The sequence below is a fragment of the Anomalospiza imberbis genome, chromosome 7 (assembly GCF_031753505.1).
Source record: "Anomalospiza imberbis isolate Cuckoo-Finch-1a 21T00152 chromosome 7, ASM3175350v1, whole genome shotgun sequence".
Taxonomy (NCBI): domain Eukaryota; kingdom Metazoa; phylum Chordata; class Aves; order Passeriformes; family Viduidae; genus Anomalospiza; species Anomalospiza imberbis.
In genome coordinates this window covers 27,008,139-27,029,842 of record NC_089687.1, presented here as the reverse complement: position 1 = coordinate 27,029,842, position 21,704 = coordinate 27,008,139, and the positions used below count along the sequence as shown (strand labels likewise).

Genomic DNA, 21,704 nt, shown 5'->3' with positions numbered 1-21,704 from the left:
TCTGAGTGAGTGCTACCATTTGCCAACACTGGAACACACAGACAGTTGCTCCCCTTACAGCCAGTTCTGGAGATCTATGACTGGTAGAGAGAGAGATGAAAATGATCTGCATTGCTCAAAGCCACTGCAATCGAGGAGAAAGAAAAGAAACTCATCAGTAGAATGGTAGTTTGCCAGTGACACAATTTGTCCCCTTTTCCTATGCCAGCCCTTAGATGTAACCAGAGCATCCCTTTCTTCACCCTCTCTGCAACCCCTGCAGCTCCACACCCTGCAGAGCTGGAGGTACAGCACACAGGGACCTTGGAGTTTCACTGATTCTTTCCAGGGGCAGGATGTTGTGGAGAGGTTCAAATGGGTGAGGTGCAGCATCCCTAGAGCCAGAAAGGAGATATTTTATCCTATGGTTATTCCAGCCATAATTCAGTACTTAATTACTGAATGACCTGTTAGTAGCTTCTTGTTCTACCCCGCAATCTAAAACACATACCAATTTCTTCATGAAGCAGAGACAAGGCCTCCCGTTTGGAGCTGCCACATCCTATGTACATCTAGAGAAGCTGTGTGAAGGATCCTGTGCAACTGTGTACAAGGGGATCAGCAGGTGAGCAATATTGCCTTCCCAATGCTTGCTGAAAATACCTCCTGTGGCAGAAGAGGCAAATCAAAAGTCCAGATTTGCCTTTAACATGATATTTGCAAAGCCCCATCCCAATTTTTCAGGGACCTTCTCCACTGCAGCAATGGAGGCACCACTATGACTCTTTGATCCACAGCAGTGTGCCAGGAGATTGTCTGGCTGAACCAGGGAGGGAGCAACGCTTTTCCCTGAAGTGAGGGATCTCTGCATAATTGAAAAATTGGGTGTGAGGTCATGCTGCCATCACACAGGGGCAGGAAACTCGTGAGAAGGTGGAGTGGGGCCACTGCTCAAAACCATGCTCTAGCAATACCTGGACAGCAGCACAGTGCTTCTTTAGCCAGGTGGGCTGGCTCTCAGCTCTCTGCTAATGAACTCAAGATGGAGGAGGTTTGTAATTCCCTTCTGTGCTTGGCCTGAGTGGGTCAGCAAGCCCTAGAAATTTTTCTTGGGTGTTTGCTTTGGAGACTGTTAGTGTTATCAGGCCAAGCACTGAGAAGCTTCATGTGACTTTCTACTGTGACCTGACAGGATCAACAGCCAGGTGGTGGCACTGAAAGTGATCAAGCTGGAGGTAGAGGAGGGAGTGCCCTTTACAGCCATTCGGGAAGGTAAGACATAGAGGAACATCACTCTTGAAGAGCATTTGTTTTAACCTGGAAAAGCTCCATGATGTCTCCCTCAGTCCTTTCTTGCTTATTCAATGTGCTGGCTGTCCTTCTCCCAAAATTCTGTTTCCTTATCCTCTCGTGGACGATGTCTTCATGCTGGGCTGGACAGGCATGCAATGGACAGAGGAGGAATCTCTAGTGTATGCACTTGTGAGAGATGCATCAATGCCTGTGATAAGGAAAGTGCCAGCTGCAGCCAGAGCATGTTCTTTCTAGCAGTGTCAGGGTTCCCTTGCACCTTCTGCTTGCTGCCTCCTTCACAGCTGTTTTCTCACTCCCTCTAGAAACTGCACAGCCCTCTAGAAACTACACAGCCTTTGCCACTGCTGCATAGGGCAGTTGTAGACTTGTTACTACAACCATGGCACTTTCCTAGCTGATACCTGGAGCATCACAGATCCCAGCCTGAAGAGAGATACTTTCAATAAAACTGATGTTTAATAACATCTGTAATTTCAGTCCAGTGAGAAATTCTTCTTATCAGTCGACTTTGTAGAGTACTGTGCAGAATTCTCAATTTCTTGGAGAAAGAAAGCGCAAGTGCTTGTTTTTGTCTGAAAGTATTTACATTTCCCTACAGACTAAGTTCACAAGCCTGCTTGACTGAGGCTTCTCTTTTCATCTGCTGTACAATCCCAAGAAGACCATAATCTGTTTTCTTTAATACACAGAAATATGCAACTGTCGTGCCAGTCTGTTTTATGGTATTAGTGAAAGCTATCCATGTAGTACGACACACGTGAGGTTCTTTTTAGTTCTTACTGCACTTGTGAAACCAGGGTTAACCTTGTGACGGGGATGGAGAGTCAGGGACCAGATGTGCCAGCTTTCACAGAGCAGCACAAGCACAGAAGGACTCTCGTAGCAGTAAACTCAGAATAACAAGAGAGGTCACTGAATCCACTCCAGGTTTATAACAGTAATTAAGACAAGAACGTTTACTAAGTCGTTAGTCCAATTCTGTGTGAAAGCAGAGACACATCTAAATATGCCTATTTTAAAAATGGGTTGTGTTATGTTTCCTATACACTCATTTGCTGTGGTGCTTTTGCTCTGCATTTACACTTGTAGCCCACCAGTAAAATAAGCCTTAAAAGCTTTATCTGCATTGAACTAATGATGCTCCAAAGATCAGCACCCCTTTAACATGCTCTACTGGACAGGCTGAGTCTTAACTTCATTCATTATGGGAGAAAACAAGGGTGATCCTATGAAGGGTCTGCTTTAAGTAGGTCTTTTGTGTACTGCTGAGCTTTGCAGCATCTGACACCTCAAATTTACAATGTAAGTCAGTAGCAAAAACAAAGCACAAGATTTATTAACGCGGTGCATTCTCTGCTACCCTGGAGGAATGCGCCCCTGACAAAGAGACGCTTCACCCCAGGAAGCCCCGCAGAGACAAAATGCGTTTAAAGCTCCGTTCTGGCAGCAGCACCTGACACCCCAGCAGGGGGTTGTAGAAGCAACAAAGTGAGGAGCAGTTCCCAGAAGCCTGATTGAGGCACAGGAGCTGAATCCTCCATTTTACTGTGGACCCTCTGTGCTGCCCCTCTGGAGCAGTAACTCCGGTCACATGGAATTTTTGAGGTATCGCAGTCAGGTTATCATGTTCTGTAGCAGATGGGCTCTAGCCAGAGTATCTTTACGAGGTTCATAGGCAAGTATGGAGCATGTTTAATATAATAATAACCATACTGCTATGCACTGGGAACATACTGGTGGTAGCTAAATGGACTAGTATCAGTAGCAGAGGCAGTTTAACTGCGGCAACACCAAGCTCTGTGCAAGAGCTACTTTACAATCCAGTAGTTGTGCTGAATCAGGCATCCCTTAGTGCTCAAAAGTCTCAGAAGTGACACAGGCTTGGGCCACAGCTCTGTCATACAGTGTAACTCTGGCAGTAGGGCTTTTAGAATCAGGTGAAATTGTTACGGTCGCAAAAGGCGAAGTGCTAATCCGGTATCAATTTGCTTCGCCAGCATGAAACTCTTCAAATATCTTTTTCAGATTGTGTGAAAAACAAAAAAGCAGCTTTTAATTGTGGCCAAAACTCTGCCTCACGCAGCTAGCCCTTGCTCTGTATTGTGTGCTTCAGCTAATTCAGCTGAAACAAGATTGTATGCCCATGCCTTATTTGAATGAAATTTGTAGCACTGCATGGTCTGACAGCAAACTAATTTGGTTTTAATCAGCAGCAAGAAGTGGGTCTAGAACAGCTCTGAGGTTATTCTGCTATGTCAGAAGCAGAACTAAAATCTCGAGTCAGGGACAGCTGGTTTTTTTTGGGGCTTTGGAGCTTCTCTCTGTGTATTTTGTGCTCTCTGTCTGTGAACAGCTGGGTCAGATTCTTCAGTTGTGCTAGTGACCTACAGGGAAAGTAATCCCAGCTTCACCTCTTCCCCACATCCTCCTCTGTACAGAGTTCCTGCTATATTGTCTCACTCCTAGGGTTGCAAATGATTAAGCTGTGCACACTGAGAAGCTGAGTTTCTGCTGAGAAGCTCCTTTCATACGTGTTCTGGCTGGAGCCTACTCTAACACAGCAAACCCGATGCACAGCCAAAAGGCTCAGAAGGCTGCGGCTCTTGTCTTAGCATATGTCAGTGCTCTGTGGTCTATATGGGGCCAGAGACTCTTCCACTTGCTGCCCTCTGCATCACCACACCCTGGATGTGACAAGGCTTGGCAAAGGCATGTCAGGACCTAAGGACCAGGGACACACAGTTGCAATGATGCTTTTGGATAGTTAGGCTGAAAGAAAAGTGTGCCTAAGTTTTATAAATACAAACAAGTTACTATTCACTCAGTAACTTCATCATCTCTGTTCTTAGAGTTTTTAACCAGAGACAGTAACCAATATGCACAGAACTAAACTCATAATTTAGCTTATACCTACAGCAATTTCTTTTTGCAGATTTTTGCTCTGTTGTTGTGAAGCTGGAAACTGGTAGAGACAGCTTTTCCCTGGAGTCTCTTGTAAGGGCCCTGCTGAGGGCACACACCAGGAGGCAGATGGGAGAATAAGAAGCTCAGTGACAGGCTGGAGGCTGCTGCATTCTGGCTCTGGGAGCTTCCAGGTCCTCCCTCTCAGCATTTACCTTGAAGAAATTACTTCTCCTCAACTTATAAGCTGACACATGGGAACTATGAACTGCTATTTCTGACAGAGGCAAGATCCCACCTCTGAGAGATGGATGGGCTCCTGCCAAGCCTGAAGCACTGATGCTTGCTTCTCAGCAGAGCTGTTCTATCCTCCTTCAGGCTCAGTAGCTGCTACTTCTTACAGAACTGCCAAGTCTGAACTATTACTCCCCAGTTTTTTATTTTTGCTGCCTTGATCTCCTTCCACTTCCAGCAGCAGTAAAGTTGATCTTCCTTTTGTGTTTTCCCAGCTTCTCTTCTCAAGTGTTTGAAACATGCCAACATTGTACTGCTTCATGACATTATCCAGACCAAGGAGACACTAACATTTGTCTTTGAGTACATGGTGAGTTGATGCTTTTCTAGCTTCCTGTGGAGCTAGTACTGGGAAGTACTGGAAAGTGGCTGCAGAATGAATTTACTGCACTATAAGACATCTACAAAGAAACAAGTTGTAATGCTGTAGTGCAATGATTGATTTTCCTTCTTGATCTCCTGCTTTCCAGCCACACAGACTTACTCTTTTCTTTCTGTATATGCAACAGCTGTATGCAAAAATAATGCCATGTCTTGTGTCCACTGGGGTGACAGACATTATTTACCTCCATTTCTGCCTTGCCAACACAATAAAAGTACTGTTTTTGAGCCACAGCAAGGATAGGAAATAATGATATGAGCTCACATCCCAGCTGGGGTCAGATTTGGCACTGACCGCAGTGGCTTACCATGACCAAGCTGTGAGCTGCTCTCATGGGGCAACCAGGATACCAATAAAATTCTCCACTTAAATCTTGGTACTTCTCCTGCTTTTGCAGATAGTCAACCAAATGATAAAGAAAATACAGAAGCTATGTCTTCTTATTGCAACTTTATGGTTAGCTCCAGCACAAGTATGAATTCTGTTAACCAGCAGCTTCAGGTCACAAATGCTGGGTGAGATAACAGGCCAGCCAGGTCTCTGATATGGGCCAGAACTTAAGCACATGCTTGCGTGCTGCATCAGACCAGATGTTCACCTAGGTGAAATAGGCAACTTTGTAGCAGTTGCATATTTTTCCATTTACAGAAGGGGCACTGTTGGTAGAGGCATTTTACAGCAGAAGCTTTGTCTCAAGTTCTTCTCTTTTATTTAGCACACAGATCTAGCACAGTACATGGGCCAGCATCCTGGAGGACTCCATTCATGCAATGTTATGGTGAGTTCCTTAGAAGACGCATATCCCTTAAGGCATGAGGAAGAGTTATTTTCCAATGTGTTTGGTCACTGTAAATTACTTACTAATATATATTTGTTACATATATGACAAAAACTTGGGAGAAAATCTACCTTTGATGATATAACAAGCTCCCTCTCAATCTCTAAGCCTTTTTTCAGTTAGCCCCTCTTCCTATTTTCTGAGCCTACAAGCAGACATTTAGCTTTTGTGAACAATGACATCTTGTGGCAAGGACACCTATCTCTACTCAAATTTGTGTCCTCTTACTGTTACAACACATTATTCATCTCTCTAATTAAAAACTCTCACATCTCACTCTCTTCTCATTTGGAACTATCATCATGTTTGCAGTCATTTAAGTCCCTTTTGTTTCTCCCATAGCTTTTGGGATTGCTTGACTGGATCTGAGTACAGCCGACATGTACCCTTACTTTATAGATTGATGTTATAATAGTCTCCTGCTCTCCTTTGTATGCATCTTCACATTTTATTAACTTTCAGGACTGCTGCTGCACGCTGGCTTAAGGTTTCAGTGCAGATGTCGTCAGTGAATGCCTGGGCCCTTTTCCTGAGCAGCTTCAGTTAATTTATCTTACAGCTGTCAACAGTAACTTTGTATCTTATCAAACTGCCTATTCATCTGGCTTTGTCAGATCTCTCTGAAGTTCCTCACTGCCACTTGTTATCACAACTAATCTAAATACTTCTGTCATCTTCAAATGTTGCCACATTGTTCACATCTTTTTCCAGATAGTTGTTAAGCAACACCAATTCTAATGAAGTTTTTTGGGGCCTCAGATTTTAAACGTCCTTAAAGCTCAGCTACATCTGAGATGCAGTGTAGTAGTTTTGGCACAGATCTCAAGGGTTCTGCTACCAGACATGCTCGTAAAGCACATGGAGCACATGGCTGTAATATGTACTCACTGGCAATTCTGTGAATAAACACTAGCCAGCTGCTCTGCTTTCCTGTCCGGAATACTCACTGTCAGCAGGAACTGAACTGCGAAATTATTTACTGCTCCTTCAGGAGGACCATCTAGCTTGCTTCATTTTTGCTGGCAAATGCAGTTTGTTTTATCTGAGTGATTCCTATGGAATATAAGTATGTAGAATGCTACAGGGACAATTTTATGGTACACAAATGACCTATGGGTGTCACTGTTTTTCCTCCTCTTCAGGTTAAACCTCTGGTGAAAAATATATTTTCTCTGGTGAAGTCTTATTACTTTTGCTGTGTTCTGTTTCTATCCACTGTCCAACTTCATACCTTGTTTCAGCCCAACTTATTTTACCCCAGGTTTATTTAGACTATGATGATGGTGGGAGTTAGACATTTATTTATTGGCTTCCTTTCTTGCTTGGTTTTCTTCTTCCTTGCTTGTGTTGTTCATCGTATCTGATTTGCTGAATTTTTAAAATCAGGTCTTCATGTTTTCTCCCAGCTTGAAACCAACAGTTCCCATTGCCAGGTCAGTCAGTTCCCTGCTCCACTGGTGGCATGTGCAGTGGCCATGGAACCCAGTCAGTTGGTGCCATCTGGTTCAAGGGGGCAAACCTTCAGCTCCTTAGGCTTTCATTTTGTTTGGCTGTGTGTCTTTGTGTTTTTGTCTTGAGCACTGCAACCAACACAGCTGCTGTTCTGAAAGCTGGAGTCTGTATTTTGGCAAGCTGACCCTGCTCCTGCAATCAACAGTCCATTTCTAAAGAAAAGTTAAATTTCCAAAATGTGCATTTATGAACCGCAGTTAAACTGCCCTCCTGGCCAAATATTCCACCCTGAAAACCTCAGAAAGCTGTAGGGCAGTCATAACCCACCACAGTTTTCTCCTCCTCAGCCAGCTCTACTCATTTTTGGGATTTTTACTGGTTTCTTCCTTGCTTTGTCTCTGCTTTGTTCCAGGGTTCTCCTAAAGTTCAGAGTTAAGTATCAATGCAAAGTCACACAAAATCATTTCAGTTTTTTGTTGGCTTTTTTCAGCTCTTCATGTTCCAACTTTTGCGCGGCCTGGCTTACATCCACCAACAACACATTCTTCACCGAGATCTGAAACCCCAGAACTTGCTCATCAGTTGCCTCGGTGAGCTCAAATTAGCCGACTTTGGTGAGTCACAGTTTGGATACAGCTGTATATCTGCTCAGACCAAAGCTGTAGCATGCATATAGATCTGTATCCACAGCCAATTAAGGCAGAGAAGCATAACCTTTTCTTGAACTTCAGGAAACTATTTCTGTGGTCAGTCCAGCTTTTCTTGTATTTATACTGATAGGTGCAGGGATTAACCTCATTTAAGTCAGAGCAATTACTGCCTTGTAAAACTTGTTCAAGAGAACAAAGAATCAACCCCTCTCTGTTGAGAAAATAATAAAATGTGTCGAGTCCACAGCAATGTGTGACCCAAAAAGCTTTCTTGGCATTGGTTTGGGATAGCTGCTTTAATCTCAAATGATAAAGCCCTGCAAAACACAGCCTATTACTTGATTTGATCTGCCCCAGAGGTATATTCCAGAAACACTTTCTTTGTCAATTGCTTGTAAGCTGCATTGAGATTACTTGTGCTTAAAGACAAAATAATGTCCTGTTTCCAATTATTATGATCTATGCACTCTACCTATAGAAGGACTGTCCTAACACAGCATTTTTTTGTTGGTTTGGTGGGGTTTTTTTTGCAGGCCTTGCTCGTGCCCAGTCCATCCCCAGACAGACATACTCCTCTGAAGTTGTGACACTCTGGTACCGTCCTCCTGATGTGTTGCTTGGAGCTACAGCGTATTCTTCTGATATAGATATCTGGTACTGACCAATATCAAAGCATCTGGGGTTCCCTGGGAAAAATTATTTTCATCTGAATTAAATTAAATCAGCCAAAGTTACAGTAGATACTGTTGTAAGTAGAGGAATTAACACCTGTGAGCAGTAAATGTGTGACCAGTGTGGAATTTCGTAGAAGTTTCATAGAGGGTTCATAGAAGTTGTTGGAAATGATGAAACTACATCTTAGCTATGGATTGATACAAACATCACCTGATAATATTTATGAGAGATATGCATATTGTCTGGTAACATGTATGGAGCATTTTTGTGTCTTGCAACAGAACACTTTTGCTCAATGCAAGTGTATCTGTGTAGTCAGTTGAGTCAGTAGTAACTCTCTGAAGAAATGGCTTTTTGGAAAAACAATGGATCCACAACTGCACCATCAATTAGGTGTTAATGTTAGGCCTTGGTAACAGAATGTGGTATTAAAGGGTTTCTCAATGACTCTGAAGATAGAAAGGTGTCTGAGATTTTAATTATTTTTCTGATATTTTGTCCTTCTTCTCAAAGACCATGTCTCAGATGCTGTCTTTATTTCACTCAGGAGAAGGGCTGTGTCTGTTAAAGCATTGTTTCCGCATGAGCTCTACCCAAAAATCGTGAAGTGTTTGAGAATCAAAAGGAAACAAGCTGCACATTCATAGACAGGAGAGGAGTGTCTGAGAGTGGGCAGAATACAGCAGAGGATAAAGGCTTTGCAGGGTCCCAGCAGCCTTTGGGGCTGGCTTGGATGTATAGCTGGGCTAACTGTAAGATTCATCAACCTTCTGGCTCACTTCTGCACCAGCCTGAGCCCACTCCCAGCAACACAGTCTGCCCATGCTCATAGGCAGTGTGCAGCTCATAAAGTTGCAGACCTTCCTTATTCTGGCAAATTTACACCTGTAGATGGTATTGCTGCTTCACCCTTTCTTCAGGCCAGTTAATCTTCTGCTTGTACCTGTCCCACCAGGACTTATTCTTAACTACTGCAGAGTCAAAGGCTGGGCAAGAGTAGGAGTACAGCAGGCTGAAGAATGTGAGAGATGGCTGGCTAAGTTTACAGACAGCAAAGCTCCGGGTCTACACAGGATGTACCTCCCTCCAGTGGTCTGCAGCTTATCAGACACTCCAGTGACCCAAGTCTGGAGGGTAGGTCAGGGAAACGGAAGTTTTTAGATTGTTCACTTCCCTAGGACTGCTGCTAATTTAATTATTTAAAGACTTCTCTAAGGAGGAAAACCTTGCTAAATTCTAATGGCTTCCAGCTGCTAAGCCAGTCTAAATAGTCCTGTCTACTACCCCCACTGCCTGTCATTTTTCCCTCCAGACAGTCTCTCAGAAATGTCTGCTGAGTTCGAAGAGCATGCCTGCCTAGCAGATTAGAGGGTTTGTATCAGGCATAAGGCTGTTGGTTTTTTTCCCTGAAAGCTAACCCCTGTCCAAAGCCAGCTATGCACAGAAAGCGTGTCATTTCTGCCTATGCAAAACCAACATCCTCACTGCATAACTCTGCTCTGGTGTAATGAACAGCAATGTAGGAGTGGTGTACAAAGACCCAGTTCTAGCAGCACAGTGCTCTCCGTCCCACTGAACTACATACACACTATAGGCACCTTTGTTATAACGCCTCCTTATAATAACAACATTCAAAGTGTTTGCCCTAAAGAAAGATGTCACGCTGAGAGAATAGAGAGTACTTCAGTGAGCTCTATTCAGTAACTTCCTCTAACAAGAGTCATTTATTATCTTGATGCACACTGCGTTTAAGTTCAATTTTTGTCTATTAGGAAATAATGTAAATTCACACAGATGTTACTTGTCTATTGGGAAGAAAGGAAAAAAAAAACCCTATGTCTTTTGGATGCCGCAATTTACATGAAGGCAGGTCAGAATGCCCTTGGTAATGGCATGAGACAGTGGGTGTCAAAGCCTTGGTTTAAAGAAACCAATTACAGCAAAATAAAACATTATTGCAATTCATGCATAGTGTGCTTGAGCAGCAATACTGTCAGTGGGAGGCACATGGAAAGTGAATGAGGCCTTGAATAGATGAAGAAAGAGATAGAGAAGGAGACTTGGTCGCTCTTGGACTAACTAGAAAAGCTGCTTTAATCTCTCTGTAGCTCTTTTCTCTTGCTTTCTCCCTCGCTATCTCTTCAGGACTTTAGAAGATTCAATTAAGGGATTTCAGGGAGATTACACTGCATATCAGAAGGCCTTTTTTTTCTTTTTTTGAAAAACACCAAGTGCTTTATATACAGCCACATTAATGGCTGCAAACATCATGAGTGCCTTAAGATGTCTTCTTCTCAGTCAGACTTTCCTTGTATAATCTTCCATTAAAAAAAAAAAAGAGTTAAAAAAGATCACAGTGATCTTCTGTGGTAGATTAACATAGAATAGGAGTTCACATGCAGTCATTTGACATCAGCCTGCCAGGCTCACGACAGCCTTCTCCTGAGCCTGGTTCACAGTGCCCCACTATGCCAAACTGGGAGATATTGGCTGAGGGCTCCACTGTACAGACCAGGCTTGGTCATGAGCAAGAGGAAGGATCTATTTCTGCTTAAATATAAAATTGCCATCTCCTAGCACCAACAAAAACTCCCAGACATGGAGAGGGAACTGTGGGATGCTGCAGAGATATCTTGAATCTTAATCCTGATGAGAATATTTCCATTGTGTGATGCAGCACTGCAGACTGAGGGCAAAGTGCAGTGTTCAGACTTTCCCCAGGGATTGCAGATGGATACAACTGTACTGTCTGAATCAGCTCTGCTTATGCTCCCTGAATATCCCTGTAACTTCTCCTACTACTTTAACTGTCACTGTTTCGATTTATGTGCATATCTGGCACTTGCTAAAATACCATGTTTAAGCCTCTTCCCAAAAGACCCCTCTCTCTGCCCTATCTATTCCCAAGGCAGTTTTATAGGACTGAGACCCTACTAGAATCTTATAAACTGGAAGGGGTAAGAAGACTTGAGAAATTAATATTCGAGGGGAAAGAAGGAAAAGGGGGAAAATAAAACAATCCCAGGTCTAAGTATTTAGCAACATTTAAAAGTAAATGCTTTTGAATCATCCTCATTATCAGAAGGATCCTCATAATGCTGTCAGAGCTGTCACTGTAACTCTCAGAAGGAAAGCTGAGGCCTCTACTGCAAGGCTAATATGACTACCATTAGTTTTCAAAGTTCCTGCTCTTGCCAGTCTAATGGCCCTTTCTAGCTAGGATATCAGAATGCAAACTGTGGTGGAACATCAGCATCACTTGTTCCAAAAACACAGAGAGTTGTTTCTCTTCCCCCTACAAATCAAGAGTACCTAAATTGCTTTGACCATACACAGTTGAACTTGTGCAATGCAATCAGCCGATTACAGCCGCCCCTGTGGTTGCAAAATAGAGTGAGCCATTTGGGGCATGTACATCAGCTGTGAAAACAGTCTTGGTATGACACTGGGCTCAGTAGAATCTGTCTGTGGGCTCCAGAGTAATGTCTAATCATGAGGTTGTGCTATGAAACACCAGAAAAACTCTATGTTGCAAAAGCTGTGGATTTAAGTTTCGTGATGCCTGGACTCTGTAAGAGGATATTAGACAAGCAAAGAAGCTCATCTCACAAGACTTGCCAAGGTTAGGGCACAGGAAGCTAAGGGAAAGTGCAGCAGAAATGTTTATGAAAACAGTGTTAGATATGGATCTGCAAACAGGCTGGCACCACCTGGTGTGCAAGGATGACCAAAATAAATACCACAGATGAGCTCCATGCCAGGGTTTCAACTGACCACAACCAGGTGGGAAAGCAACTACAGTATTGCAAAAAACAAGGTGCAAAGGGTAACACAGGAACACAGATGACCAGAAGAGATTACCAGTTACTGCTAAGCAAGTGAAAATAATACTTTCATAGTTTTTAAGATAAAGCTGGGTTTTCAACAGTTGAGCCTAAAGGATTCAAATATGATAAATCCAAAGAAGAATGAAACTGAAACCTGAAGAGTTGCAATGGGACTTAGTGAGAAGACAGAAAACCTAGAAAAAATTGAAGGAAATTATTAAAAAGTAAATGAATGGAGTTTTACACCATATAGTAAGAGTTGGGAATAGTTGCAAATAGGCAAGTCTACCTTGATCACAACTATTTCATCATTAATGCCATGAGGACTAATCCACCTTAGTAAAATGAAGCAATTTGGCACATGTTGGGGTTTTTTTTAAGCTGTCTGCTTTGTTTTGGTGCAAGTGCAGAGCAGGGGATGACATAAAAATGAGAATATTTTAACTGCTGTTATGACCAGGTTTTTTATGCTATGAAAACTTGCCTTCAGCTTTCCAATGAAGAGCTAATTGCTTCTGAAGGAAAATGGCTATGGTAGTTAGTGCCTCCGGGTTCTTTCTGCATCTAATATATCCTTCAAGCCCATGAAGTGTGTAGTACCTCCCTGTTTATCTTTCCTACTGTAAGTACTCCAAGTTTGTATCCTTTTCTCATGGAAAGTCCATCCACAGGCTTCTGCCACGATCCTTTTTTCACATATTTTGTAACAGAATTAATGGACAGAGAGACAATTTTTTGGTATTGGAAAAAAAAGATAGTGCTTAGTGGGCTTCTTTTCTAAGGATATCACCTGTCTTGTCTTGCTGGAGAAAAGTGAATTATTTATTTTCAGTGGATGGTGCTGATGAGAAAAAGGAGATGGGAACAGACTTGTATAGAACCTTGACCCCTTTGGGTTTTTTTCTGAAATCCTGGAGGTATGTGAATGTAACTTATCTTTGGTCTGCTCCCATCCTGTTTCACTTGTGCTCTTGTATCAAGATTTCTGCATTTACAAATCATAATTTCTAAATTTCCATTCCAACAATTATCTCTGCCTCTCTCCCTGCCCATCCTAACAATCATATTATATATAAAATTTATGTGAATGAGTTAATACTTTGGGTTTCTTGCAGGAGTGCAGGCTGTATATTTGTGGAAATGATCCAGGGTCAGCCAATATTTGCAGCAACTTCTGGTACTCATGAACAGCTGGAGAAGATCTGGGCGGTGAGTAAAATACTCTCTGAAATGGAAGAGAAAAAGAATCCATTGCTCCAGCCTACTTAATTTTGAAGTCCTAAGCATAGGTCCTGTGAATAGCAGAAATAATTTGGTCTAATCTGCCAAGTTCATAGCAGACTTTGTAACCCATTTTATATTTGGCAACTTTCTTACAGACACAGGAGTAAATCAAATTACTTCCTTTTGATGTTTGTCATCTCATCAAAAATTTAAAGCCAATTAAAATGATATCAAATTGAAGAAGGCATAAAAGGTGTGCAGGTACGGCAAATTCTGTAGCTTCTTTTTAAATCCTTTACTAACTGTAGGATACAGCACGCCACATTCTCACAAAGGGCTCTAATACTGCTCTGGAACTACCTTGAAAATGGCAGGACCCTGAGATTTGTCAGAGATCCTTCTTCACTTTAACTTGGCACATTTTGTATCATCCAGTGCAGCTCTAGAGACTGATTTGGCATAATAGAAAGTGTGAAATTACTTTATAAAGGGAGTGAGAGCAACATATTTGGGAGCTTCCTAAGTTGTTTTTTCTGATGGTGAAACAGTAACCCAGAGCCACATTCCTCGAGTGGTTTGGCAGAACTGAGGCAGTCAGCAGCACTGACAGGTTCTGTGCGTTCCTGACCCTGGTACTGACTCAACAGCAAGGTCAACCTATGCATTCATCTTAGGTCTTGCTGTAGGTATCACTTGGTCTGTTCAGCCTGGAGAAGAGAAGTCTGAGGGGAGACCTCACTGCAGTCACAACTTCCCTGTGAGGGGAAGAGGAGGTGCAGGCACTGATCTCTGCTCTGTCGTGACCAGTGACAGGACCTGAGGGAATGGCCTGAAGTTGGGTCAGGGGAGGTTTAGGTTGGATATTACAAAAAGGTTCTTCACCCAAGAGGGTGGCTGGGTACTGGAGAGGCTCCCCAGGGAAGTGGTTACAGCCAAGACAGCCAGAGCTCAAGAAGCTTATGGACAGCACTGTCAGGCATACGATAGAATTCTTGAGGTATCCTGTGCAGGGCCAGGAGCTGGACTCAATGATCCTTTTGGGTCTCTTCCAACTCAGCAGATTCTGTGATTCTGTGTCTGCCCTTTCACATTTCCTCCCAAGGATTTACTCTTATGCATAGAGTGTTTCTGAAACATGGGTTTTCAAAGGAGAAAGTACAGAATAAATAAAATTCATTAAAATTACGAGAAATTACTTCATAGCCATTAGACTGCTGCATTAGACATCTGACTGTAAGTCAGATTTTTCCAGCTTAACCACTTCATGCAGAAACACTCTTGTTTGGTAGGGTTTTCCTCTCTGCTTGTAAGTAGGAATGTGATAAAAAGTCAGGTAAGTGCATCTAGTTCTTAGACTTGAGTTCAGTCCATTTAAATAAATGCTGAATTTCTCTTCCATAGAGAGTTGGAGGAAAAAAAAATTATTGGGGGGGGAAATCCATACTTGGCCAATTAACAAGGTTCAAAGCCAGGGCAGGGTCCAGTTTCTCAGAGTGTGAATGAAGGCTATCCTTACACTTATGTCTCTGAAATCTCAGGATACATTTCCTGTGGTTTTGCATTAGAGGGTTATAGCACTATCGTAATTTCTCTGGTATTATAACTAATACCATGATTAACAGGATTTGTGCCACAGAAGGCAAAAAACCCCTTATTTAAAAATCATGAGGAAGTTTAAAGAGCTATGAAATAATTAGTGCTTTTCACAGGAGGTTTTATGATATTATACAGCCTGGAATGAGGCTCTGTGTTAGACCAAGATTTCAAAGCTCCTTAGAGGCTTTCGATGTCTAGCATGAGATATTTTGCTGAGTGTGAGGTTCAGAATGGGGATTCCTACTGTTTTCTAATAGTCAGTTCCTTTCATGTACTACTAGTAGAGGCACCCTGCACGGGTAGAGAGACCATCTGCATTTTGTGCATGAGTCTGTATCACCCGCTATGCTCATCTCCATGTGGGACTGTTGGTTCACACGCCATATAGATACATGGTTGGAAAATCTCCCTTCTGTGAAATGTGTTTGTCCTGTTGAATCATCAGGACTGACTGGCTGTCATTTTACCAAAAATTGTTCTAGAGGCAAGTGCCACTTAAAGCAGTCTCCATCTCCCGTCTCTATACCTGGCTGCTCATTGCTGTGTCACCTCTCACATGTGGGGCTACATGAACTGGGGACCCTGCAACTTCGTTTTCTCCCTGGTTTAGTCTAAATGAGAGCAGCTTCTTTGCCCTTCTCATCCCCTGGCTGCACAACCAGTAGCCCTAGTGAGCACTGGTACTCATGAAGGCATGGCACAGGAGCAGGGCCAAACATGAAGGGAAGGCTGGCAGTGTTGGTAATGGATGTGTGGCATGAGTGAATGAGAACTCCAGCATCTCCAGTTTGCTCATGGCATGGAGAGCAAGCAAACCTGACCAACTCAAGATCCATGATTCCAATTTTAAGAGGCCGGGCCCAGGATTTGCATGCAAAAGCTCCATCTTATTGATTAACATTGTGCTGAGAAGGACTTCATGTGGGCTGGATTAGGCTGCAGAATGCCACCAGGGTGCTTCTGCTGCTGAGCCAAACATTGTGCCAAATGAATGACTACAAGGCTCCTCAATACAAAACATACAATAAGACTTCCCAACAAAATTAAACAAAATCAGCTATGTTGATTCCTTCAGCTAAGTCAGCACAGGAGAAGCAGGCAGTTAGAGGGCAGAGAGAAAGAGCAACGATTTACACCATCTTAAAGCACTTGCTGAAATACAAGCACTATAAAAATGTTTCTGGCTGAAACTGTGTCTTCCCCAGTGGGCTGAACTGACCTGCACCAAGACCTTTCACTACAAAGTGTAGAGAAATTGCTTTGTTTTTTTCTGATGACATGGACCAAAGAGTTAACATCTAGATTTAGGGTGGATACACAACAGGTAAAATAAGTGTCAGAGTATAATTAATTTCAAATAAATAACTGTAACACATTGTCTGATTTGGCAAGGAATCTACTAAAGATCTCGGGTGGGGGAAGAGAATGGAAGAGGAAGAGATCACTTGCCCCATTACATTGGAAAATAAAAAGAGAATCAAGTTTATAGGTTGAAAAATCATCTTTTGTAATGAAAAGGCTCAGAAAATGCAAATATAAATTCATATGGCATTCAGTGATTGGTGCTCTGAATGCTTTCACTCCTCAATGTAGTAAAATGTAATATTTGCTATAATCCTTATGTATAAAACTATAAGCACACACAAATAATTATTTGTTTAAATTCTTCATCAAAAGAAGCAGAATGCTGAGCTGACCCTGGCAAGTATGATTTTACTATGCACCGAACTTACCCAGTTTCCTCTGATGCCTGTAGAACTGGTGTTTGACAGCTCACAGGAAACCTTGAAGAACGAGGACCCACTGAGCAGGGCTTCCTAGAAAGCTAACCAGGAAGCTCTTCTTGCTACCAGGATAGCAAAAAGAGAGTAAATTCTGGATTCAAGTTCAAATTCCAACACTGTGCATAGAGAGTTTGCTTTGGGCAGACTTGTTCTAATCACATGATACACACACCAGTCAAGAAAGCATCCTCACCCAGGGCTGTCAAATTACCCGTGGTGCCAGACAACTTCCAACGTCCTCAGCTGGCTGAACACTGTGAGACACCTTCTCTTTGGGGAGCTTTTTACAGGTGAGCAGAGACAAGGATCCTCCCCATTAGTCTTTGCTGTGGCAGGCTGAGTCCATAAACAGTTTGGAACCATGGGCCACAGCAACCTGCTTCTCTTCAGAGAAGCAACCTGCTTCTCTTCGCTGCTAATGTGTGCCAGCAGTGAGATGCACACCCTGCTTGTGGCTGTCTTCTCCAGACAGCTGCAATTGTCACAGCTGTGAGTGAGAAAAACAATCAACTACCTGATGCTTTACAACTACCACAAGCTGGCTTTATATTTCTTCCTTCTTTATTGTATTTTTTCACTGATGCCTGTTTTCTTGCAATCTTAATACAAATTTTTGGGAGGCCAAGTTCCCCATGTCATATATCTCAGCTCACATTTTAAGGAACAGGAATTGTCTGTCATATGCAATGGGTAACTAATGTGAGACAAAACTAGTGTTGGAGAAGAGAAAGTGAATAAAAACCCTGAAACTTTTCATGTTAAAATTTCACTGCTTTTTAAAGAAACCTGATAATTCTGAGGGTTGTCTGGATGAAAGCTTTGAATGGTTGGAGCTAGCAGTACTGATTTATACTGCCATTTCACATGCTGTGAATTCTTCTTAAATATGTGGCTTTACTGCTTTAGCACACATCATCCATATCAATAGGCACAGGGCACTTTGCATGATTTAAGTAATAATAATAACAACACTAAACATCCACAACTGCAGAAAAATAGATATGCTCGATCTCACACATTTCAGAAATTAAAATGAAGTTGGAGGAGGCTTTACTGGCCCAGACTTTGCTCAGTGAGCAGCTACTACTGAAGCCCACCATCTCCAATAAAGGCCAAAGACACTGCTGAAGCTCTGAATCCTTCAGAGTGAGGCTCTGCACTGCTTTCTAGCTCCAGCTACCAGACCTGTCTGCCAGCTTTACTTTTTTACCTCAGAAGGCAAGGGTTTCTCAGAGCTCACAGCCTGTGCTGCTGCTGTACATACCAGCTACTGCCAGTGCAGGTGGGCACAGAGCCCCACCCAGTGCAGCTCTGGTGTGCGAGGACGCCTTCAGCACTGAAAAGGGCTCAACTGCGTGACCCCTGGGCTGGCAAACACAGGCAGCAGTGGCAGCTGGCACTGAAGCTGCATATGCCTTCACTGATGTTCCCAGCAGCAACAGCATTCCATCTCAGCAGGAACCTTTCTACTTCATAATCAGGTGCTAAAATGTCAGTGTCCTTTATGCACAGTGGTAGATCCAGCACCAGCCAGGGCAGTGTAATTCTGCATTGGTTTACAGGGAAGGTCAGTCACTCTCCACTGAAAGTGATTCCTCCAACTCCACACCAAGGAGAAGAATGGGCAGAAAGAGGTCATTGTTATTCTCACTCTCTTCTTTTACAGGTGTTGGGGGTCCCAACTGAAGACACCTGGCCAGGACTTTCCAAGCTCCCCAGCTATAACCCAGGTAGGATTTAACTCATGAGAAGGTCAGCTTTTTCTCTGAGCCACTAGCTACTCCATTGTTGGATCAGTAATTCTTATTATGAAAAATCATGTGCTTCAGTGTTACTAAATCCCTCAGCTAATTAATGACAGTGCTGTTGTAGGACCTACAACAACACTGGAATTGCCTTAGTTTACAAACAGAGGTATGTGTGTGGCAAAGTTGCCTCACTGAGTGCTGGTGTATGTAAGTCTAACAGAAGATTTCATTGCTCAAAGTCTAACAGTGTATTTAGTCTCCACTCCTCAGTGGAGTGGAGCAAAGGACAAATGTCCTCTGGTTTAGACTGGAAAAGCTGATAGGCACTTGGAGATGCAGTTTATGTGAACTTTCCTTATTTTTATGGAGATTGGTTTGGGGACCTCTAAACCTCAGCTTTAAAGGTCACTGTCCCTGATTTTGATGTCGGCAAGGTGAGAAATCTGTGTGATTTACAAAGCTGGATTCTTTTATTTCCACATGAGCTGGTAGAGAAGTCTGTGTCCTGAACTTCAAAGGGCCAGTTGTCTCTTATTTTGATGTGGGCAGGTTGAGAAGTATGCTTTGAAAAGCTAGCTCAGTCACTCTCCCTCTCCCTCTCTCTCTCTCCCTTTCTCTCTTTCTCTTTTTGTTTAATGTTTTCTCCTGGGAAAATATATTCAAGTGTCAGTGAGGGGGAAATGATGAGCACTGATTCTCAGACTCTCAGCAGGATCATTCTGTAAGAGAAATATTAAAGTGAAATATTAAAAACCCTCGAATGTGAAATCCTGCTATCCACAATCTAGCCATTCTCTCTCACTTATACCATAGGAGAGTGGTGGGGGGAGCCTGTCTATCTGGACAGGGAAAAAAATAACAAGGGGGAGACGAGGAGGGAGAAGACGTGCTTTGAGCAAGAGGTTTACAGGTTTAGTAGAGCATAGTAACATCTTTTCAAAGAAGTGGGTGTTGCTCTGTGACCCAGTCCAAGATGCCCCTCCTTTGATTCTGGTGCATGAACACTAAACAGCCCCCATTTTCACATGGTAGCAGAGATTGGCTGAACAATAACCTGGTCTCACAGTCGAAAGGACTGGAATCTTTCACACAATTAGCTGAGACACATTAATCAAACCAGCGTGAAATGGGAATGTGTCGCTGTCCACAGCAAGTTTAATTTAGATAGCAAGCAAGCACAGAGCAGACAGCTGGAGGAAGCATTTTCTTCTCTAAGTTGTAGAAGGCCTGGCTGGATAGTCTAAAAGTTGAGAAGAGTAGTCTGGGAGATACAGAAATGCTCATGTGTGGGAGGAACTAATCACGAAGAATTTTTTTATGCCAGTCATCTGCTAATACAAAGCCTCAAACATACAAACATACAAACTTGAGTGATGATGGTTAGATATCCTGGTGCTACATAGAGGCACGACTAGAAATGCAAGCATTAAGGCTATGTTAGCAAAGAAACTTGCACAGACAACAAAGAATGTGAGTGCCTCGAACTGTTCTGAGTAGTGATTCCCTCAGCTCTGTTTTGTCTGAGTAGCAGTGCTGTCCTCTGCTGCTCTGGAGAGTGCCAGTGGTAGGGCTGGGAAGGAGAGGACAGGCATCTGGACAGCAGGGCAATAGCCCCAGTGAAGTTGAGTCATCATAAGCAGTTTTCATGTCTGACTTGCTTTCAGACTTGATAGAAAGTTTCTCTATTGGACTCCAGAGGGGCAGAATTGACCTGTGCTGTGCTGTGATACTGGGGTGCTGGTGCCTTTTGTGGCTGGACCAGGCAGAAATGCACGACTCAGAGGACACTTCTGTTGGAGCATCCCATGGAGCTGGCAAACACATGGAAGATGCTACGTCAGAGTTTTGGCAATAGCTGTGTTAGCTGGAGAGGCAATATCTCTTTCCCCTCTTGAGAGCCTAAGGGGCTTCGAGCTGTTCCAGCCACATACAAGAACCAAGCACTTGGCTCACACCTGGATTACACAAACCAGTCTGGACAGAAGAATGCTAGTCTAAAGTTGGACTATTTACCCTACTCATTAACTAAATCAATTCACTTTTTGATGAGACTGCTGGTAAAAAGACAAATTAGTCTCTTTGTTTAAAGCTAAATACCATTTATATGCTTCTGGCACTTCCCCTCTCTTCCCTGAAGCACAAATGCTGTTCCCCCCCCAGGACATGCTCAGCCCAAATACAATCTGTGGAGTCAGCCTGAGAAAACCTTCTCTCCTGAGGTTATTCCCAGACCATTTGTGCGAATCTGGGTGCCTGGGTTGGTTCAGATAAGCAAACAAACTTTGGAGCTCTTCCCCAAATCTGATGATTTGAATTCTTTTAGCTAGTCCTATTGATGTTCACACTGAGCACAGGCAGCAAACAAACAAACAGGTTCCTGCCCGCGGCAAGGAATGAACACGGGCAAAACAAAGCACTGAGGTGTGATCCTATTCTCATTGAAGTTGATGGCAAAACTCCCACTGGATTCAGCAGCGTAGGCTCAGCCCCAGACTGAGATTGTTACTGGAAGGGTTCCTGGGCCAGGTGGGTTAGTAGGAATCTTTGAAATGAAAGCTGGAGAAACCTTTAGATGTTTTCCTGTCACTGCTGTGGGCTTGAGCACATCCTGCTGCACTCTGAAAAGGATACAGTATGGGCTGTGGGGCCTGTGAATCAGGCACACACAGGGCAGCTGGAGGAAAAACAGCTCCTCTGCCTCCTCTGTGGGCAGCTGGCAAGGGATGAAATGTGCAAAGGCGTTTTTGACTACCCTATGCGCTGGTGTCTTGCACAAAGAAGTTCAAGAACAGCCTCACGCCCATTCCCTACAGTTTGCCAAAGTCTCAACCTGACTCCAGGTGAATGGGAAGGATGGGTGAGTAACCCGTTCGTGGCCAGCCCTACAGCTTGTGATGTCACCTTCTCTCTGCAGGAGGGACACTTGGGGTAGGGAATTATGTGCAGTCACAGGGCCTGCAAGCAGGTTGGAGAGCCATTCCCTGGAGAACACTGGGAGAGCTCCTGCCCCACATCTCAGCACACTCGCTGGCCGTCTCCC

At 43.3% G+C, this 21,704-nt stretch overlaps 1 protein-coding gene across 3 annotated transcripts in view; it reads left to right on the top strand.

Moving 5' to 3' along the window:
- CDK15 (cyclin dependent kinase 15) overlaps positions 1–21,704 on the top strand; it is a 40,665-nt gene that overhangs the window by 1,847 nt on the left and 17,114 nt on the right. Inside the window, exons 2-10 of one of the 3 annotated variants that reach the window (XM_068196191.1) lie at positions 209–358; positions 507–604; positions 1,172–1,251; positions 4,704–4,798; positions 5,586–5,648; positions 7,651–7,774; positions 8,344–8,464; positions 13,428–13,521; positions 18,583–18,646. In XM_068196191.1, the coding sequence (XP_068052292.1) occupies positions 209–358; positions 507–604; positions 1,172–1,251; positions 4,704–4,798; positions 5,586–5,648; positions 7,651–7,774; positions 8,344–8,464; positions 13,428–13,521; positions 18,583–18,646 (889 nt within the window). The remainder of the gene's footprint in view (positions 1–208; positions 359–506; positions 605–1,171; positions 1,252–4,703; positions 4,799–5,585; positions 5,649–7,650; positions 7,775–8,343; positions 8,465–13,427; positions 13,522–18,582; positions 18,647–21,704) is intronic. The other 2 variants (XM_068196189.1, XM_068196188.1) reach the window with 2 other exon arrangements.